We start from the raw sequence: 6,000 nt of genomic DNA, 5'->3' as shown, positions 1-6,000 counted from the left end.
TACACCACATTACTTTGAGGTTTGAAATTAGCATCACTCTGCCCTTAGTTTCTTATTCCTGGATTCCTTGGAATGTGCTAATTATATTAGGTGGTCTGATCTTGTTATGGTTTGACCTTTAAAAAACCTGTTAGATCAGCTAATCTTGTAGCTCTGCTTATTTTTGGGGATCAGTGGTCCCATGATCAGTGCAAACAGTTAGAGTCAACACTTTGGTTAAATTGTGACAGACGAATTCCACTTGCAGGTTGCAAACTTGCAAGTTTTGCATTAGCTAATCTTAACTGCTTATACAATTGCCTAAATGCCTCCAAAAGCATATATTTATTGCTCATGATAGTAGCCCCTCTGGTTCTGGCCACCACACCTCTCTCAGCCTGTCACCTATGATTAATGTGGAGCTGGATCAGATTGCCCTGTGCCTTATCTGCATTTACATTTTTGCAGGATCCCAGGACTTGTGACAAGGACATCCAGTTCAAGTCATGAGTGAAGGGCTAATTAGCACATGGATCTTTTGTGGGGGCCTCTGGAGTACACACATCCACTGAGCAGTGCTGAGCTATGGGGTCACCATGGCTTGAAACACTGTTGACTTTGCAGGGGGCCATCTCAATAAGTTATATGGTAAATCATGAGCCTTTTGGCTTTAGTATTAGACCAGGGGATTTCAACCTGTGGTCCATAGACCCGCGGGGGTCTGCAGACTGTATCTAAAGGGTCTGTGAAAGATGACTATAATGAATCAAAAGTGTGTGAATACCCACATTTATGATTCAGAGGAGTCTGTAGCTGCATTTGAAATTTTCAAAGGGGTCTGCAGCTGCATTTGAAAAATTTTAGGGGTCCACAAATAAAAAAAAAAGATTGAAAACCACTGCTTTAGACTAATGTCACGTATACTTTTTACTACATATAAGTAAGTGCAAAAGTGCTGTTTAAGAGTGTGTTTATGGAATATCTGTGCTAAAACTCGCCACAGTTTCAAGAAAGGTAAAATGCATCAAATCTGGATGAAATAAATCTATGGGTACCCTTAGTAAATTGCCTATATGCAAATTACTGCAGGCATGTTTATTTCAGTCAGTGTTTTCAAATTTGCCTCTCACTTCAATATGCTCAGGGAGAGCAGGGTCTGACAGTAAGCGGGGGAAGGGGCTGTAGGGGGAAGAAGTTGGGGGGGGCAGAGGGCAAGGGGACCACTTGATCCCCCCAGATTTATTTTCCTTGCTGTAGCAGTGGAAGGGAGACAAATTCAAGGCAAACCTCTTATAATTAGATTCTACACCTGGAAAATTATAATACATTTATAAATTTTCCATATATAGAATCTAATTATTGGGAGGTCATCTTATATTCAGAGCCATCTTATATTTGAGTAAATATGGTAGGTGCCTAAGTCCATTTCAATGCCTACTATATTGAATAGAATGGAATTTGGCCCCTATGTGTCTATGCTGATATTATATATCAAAGCGGTCTTGGACAGTATCGATTATAAGGTGCTGTTATGCATGTGCCATACTACATACAGGGGTGTGAGACTGTCCTTTGGCATATTTATTAATTTTTGAGAAACTAAGAATTATTTCTTTGAGGTCTGCCATACCTTCTAACCAAATGTTTTACATGTTTATAGGAAGAGTTTGAGAGTTAGGGAAGTAAGGAGATGAGTTGGCCAAGTTTATATCAACCCTTGGTTGAAGATGCTGGTTCATGACTTTTAACTGAATGTGACAATTTTTGGCTGTCAATTTAGAGGCAGTGTTGAGCCCCAGCTCAAGTCTGGGATCGTGCCCGGTATGCAAAAGCCAATAAAGATACCAGGGGTGAAAGTATAAAGATTTATTGCTAGCAATACAAGGTGCAAGCGGAATAATTTCACGTAACAAGCACACCAGATCACTATTTCTAAGCATCTTTTATACAGGAGTTTTCAAGCATTCGCAAGTGTGCTTGTTTGATGATTGGTTATAAGTGTGTGACGCAAGAAGTTCTTTACTGAGCATGTCTCTATACCTGTGTTTTAGCCATGTATCTCATTTACATACACGTGTGTTTCATTAGCATACTTTTTCCCCACCTAGGGGTGTGATTTTTAGTATTTTAATGAGCCCTTTAACCCAGTACTCTGTTTCGTCTTTTGTTTTCAAGCCCCCTTTATCCGAGACTGTCTCCTCCTTATCATTGCAGATGGGCATTTTTCACATAGCATTCTCTTCTTCTTATTGTCTCTGAGTAGAGGTTTCTAGGTCCCGCCTTACACTCTCATCCAACCTGTACCTCCTTAGCTTCTTGCAAGAATGTTGTAGGAGACCGTATTAAAAGCCTTGTTAAAGTCCAGGTATATCACATCCACTGCTGTCCCTGCATCCACAGAGCCAGTTATTGCATCATAGAAGGCAATCAGGTTGGTCAGATATGACTTGTTGAATTCATGCTACCCGTTCCTAACAATCTTCTTCTCTACTTGATTAGAAATGGATTCCTTGAGGACCTGCTCCATGATTTTTCTAGGGACTGAGGTGAGGCTGACTGGTCTGTAGTTCCCTGGATCCTCCTTCCTTTTGTTAAAGATGGGCACTATATTTTCCCTTTTTCAGTTGTCTGGGACCTCCCCTGATCATTGTAAGTTTTCAAAGATGATGGCCAGCAGCTCTGCAGTCACATCAGCCAACTCCCTCAGCACTCTTGGATGCATCCTGTCTGGCCCTGTGGTCTTGTACATGTCCAGCTTTTCTAAGTAGTCCCTAACCTGTTTTTTCTCTACTGTTGGCTGCTCACCTTCTCCCCAAACTGTTCTGCCTGGTGCAGTCATCTGGGAGCTGACCTTGCCTGTGAAGATTGAGGTGAACAAGGCATTGAGTACTTTAGCCTTTTCTTCCTCATCTGTCACTAGGTTGCCTCCCACATTCAGGAAGGAACCCGCATTTTCCCTGATCTTCCTCTTATTGCTGGTATACTTGTAGAAATCCTTCTTGTTACCCTTCACATCCCTTGCTAGCAGCAACTCCAGTTGCACTTTGGCCTTCCTGATTTATCCCTGGATGCCTGAGCAATACTCTTGTGCTCCTTCCTAGTTTGTTCAAGTTTCCACTTTTGTAAGCTTCCATTGTGTGTTCTAGCTCACTGAAGAGTTCCCTGCTAAGCCAAGTTGGTCTTCTGCCATGCTTGCTAGTTTCCATGTGCATTGGGATGATTAATTCCTGCACCCTCAGGAAGGTTTCTTTAAAATACAGCCAGGTCTCCTGGACTCAGACTGGCCTCCCATGGGATCCTGTTCATCAGTTCCCTGAGTGAGTCGGTGTGCTTTTCTGAAGCCCTTACTCGGCTGATCTTCCTTTCCTTGGGATCCTAAATTCAGTCATCTTCTGGTCACTGCTGCCCAAATTGCCGTAAGTTTTAAGTCTAAATTTATAGATTCCTCTTAACTGTGGACATAGCTAGTTGGTTTTGCTTCTATCTTTTTTGAACATAGAACAACAACCTAAATATCTCCAAGCAACGAGGTTGCAAAAACTGCTATTTTTACCATTGGGATGTAAGCTGAAGTTAATGTAACTAGATATTTTTGCCCATGATTTGAGTTGATTCCTGTGGTGTTCTCTATTAAAAGTTTTTTTTAAATTACTTATTACATGGGAGTGTTGATGACTGTTTTCTGTTGTAGGTTACTTGGCTGTTTCTTTGTTTCTCCATGAAAATCATGAATTGTTGCTTCTGCTTGTTAACACAGTTGTGAAGGTAGGTTTTTTTAAGTGATTGGAGGTAAATACTACACTAAAGCTGGCAAGTCTCGTGTTCCTTTATCAGCTAGCAATGGAGTAAGGAAAATGACTATAAAAAAAGTCATAAAAAATGGATATAGCAAAATATGTCAGATTTTTATTTTGCCAAAACAGATATTTTTATATACACTGTTGACAGTTCTATATTTGAGCTTACTTGCTCCTGTATTCTTTCATTCTTCTGTAAGATCTGCATGGTTATCATGCCTTGCAGTGGGTAATTGTTTCTTGAATTCATTGTTTTAGTGCTGAAAAGCTTTTTAATTCCTCATTTTGAGTACTGTCCAGTTCCTGTTGAAGGTAGTAGAAAAGCTTTGACTCCAGTGGGAGATGCATCAGGTTCTTAACTCAGTTGTTGAGGATGCAGAATATTTTACATTAGTCAAACTTTTTTCATCACAAAAATTTTCATCACAAAAAATGCTCCCAGGTTATGGTCACTGTGCAGTGACACCTTTTTGGTTACTTTGGCTAGGTGCAGTTGTTCAGTTTCAGTCGGGGAGAATTGTTTTGTTTTTACTGGTAGACATCAGAAATGTACAGACGTTCAGGCTTTTTTCCTGGAGCAAATGCAACTGCTAGGGTCACCTTGGTCTTGAGAAGGTATAGGGGTAGCTGCTCTGCCCCCTTCTCTCTGCTGTAGATGAAGAGGTGTGGGGAGCAGCAGCCATTACTCCCTTTTTCCCAACCTGGGCAGTCCCCAGTTTCAGTACGAGACAGGCGGCTTTTCCTGCTCCCATTGGCTTCCCTTTGCTGCCTCCTTGCCCAGCTGAGTGGTGGGGCAGAGAGATAAAAGCCAGCAGCAGCTGGGTCTCGGGCTCTGGCTTTTAAATTGCTGCCCTGCCCGCTTGATGGGGCAGCAAGGGGTAGTCAACAGCTGGGTGGGGAAAGTCTCTGCATGGTTGTCTCTTGCCCCTCTGGCTTTTAAATTGCTGCCTACACTGCTCTGGGGCAGCGCAGGATGAGACAGGCTCTGTGCCCCTGCAGCAAGGCCCTTCCTCCTTGCACTCCTTTGGGTCAGAGGAGTGCAAGGAGTGGGACTGTTCTCCAGTGGGTAAACCAGGACATGGAACCCTCTGTGGCTGGCTGTGGCAACTGCTTCTTTTTAGCAGCCTACCCCCTTCCCAGGGGAGAGGACAGACTGTTAGTTAATGGGCTCCCAGAAGGGTGGGAGTAGCCAAGGGAGCAGCGCTGTAGTGCTGCTGGACAGCCTGTAAAGTCCAGCTTGCAGGCTCTTTTTTCTACTAGAAGATTTTTTTTCTGATAGAATGAACATCTGGATGCAGCCTTTAAAATGTCAGTGCCATTCAAGGAGAGGGCTGTCAGGAGACCTATTTTTGTTACTAATGCAGCATGGAAAGCATGAGCAAAAACCAGAACAGAATATTGGCAGGCAAGGGTCTTTGAGTAGATGTGGTATCTTTTATTAGACAAACTTAGTAGTTGGAAAAAAGTTCTTAGCAAGCTTTCGGGCACAGTTAGCCTTCTTCAGGCATAGGAAATCTATGCTGTTCTGAGACACCAAGGAATGAGAGAAGCTAAAAGTGTGACAGGATGTTAGTGAGAATGTAAATAGGTAGAAATTAGGAAAACAAAAGGTAAGCAGGGAAGGGTGGGGTGAGGGGAGGCAAGGGAAAAAAAGCCAAAGGTGAGTAAGGGAGACTCTACAGTACTGGTAATTCAAGGTAGAAAAAAGGCTGCCTGTGAAAAAGGAAATGGCTGGAATTAGGAAGACAAAGGGCAGAAAAGGAGGGTGGGAGGTGGGGAAAGAAGAGTGTAAGAGGTCAGGTCTGCAGGGGTGTAGGTTGTAGCCATGTTGGTCTAAGGACATAGGCAGACAAGGTTCCTTGGGTGAATTTGATATCTTTTATTAGACCAACCCAAATAGTTGGAGAATAGTTATTAAGCAAGCTTTCGGGTTCAAAAACCCTTCGTCAGGCTAGGGAAGCTGCAGCAGTTGGTGTGTGCTCTTCCTGGATGGAATGAAAAGTAAAGAAGCCAGAGGCTGGGCTGGGGAGTCAGTTGCCAGGCAGATTATAATGTATCAAAAATCCAATGTCTATGTTTAGTCCATGATCTCTAGTATCCAGCAGGTTGATGAAATGGAGTTCATAGGCTCGTCTCTGGGAAGTGTTGTGTAAGTTTCCCTTGAGGATCAGGACTAATAAAAGATATCAAATTCACCCAAGGAACCTTGTCTGCCAGAGGTCAG

General features: G+C 42.8%; 1 protein-coding gene across 10 annotated transcripts in view; it reads left to right on the top strand.

Annotated features, from left to right (window-relative positions):
* AP4E1 (adaptor related protein complex 4 subunit epsilon 1) overlaps positions 1–6,000 on the top strand; it is a 36,270-nt gene that overhangs the window by 8,034 nt on the left and 22,236 nt on the right. For 8 of the 10 annotated variants that reach the window (XR_003092663.1, XM_025197077.1, XM_025197076.1 and 5 more), the window contains one exon: positions 3,671–3,744. The exons of the other annotated variants lie outside the window; for them this stretch is intronic. Coding sequence is in view for 4 of the 8 variants with exons in the window: in XM_025197077.1 (XP_025052862.1) it covers positions 3,671–3,744 (74 nt within the window). In the remaining 4 variants the exon portion in view is untranslated. Of the gene's footprint in view, positions 1–3,670; positions 3,745–6,000 lie in introns of those variants that run through there. 10 annotated transcript variants of the gene reach the window in all.

The sequence above is a fragment of the Alligator sinensis genome, unplaced genomic scaffold (genome assembly GCF_000455745.1).
Source record: "Alligator sinensis unplaced genomic scaffold, ASM45574v1 scaffold250_1, whole genome shotgun sequence".
NCBI lineage: Eukaryota > Metazoa > Chordata > Crocodylia > Alligatoridae > Alligator > Alligator sinensis.
Note: the sequence above shows the minus strand (reverse complement) of the source record. Positions and strands in the feature narration are given on the sequence as shown.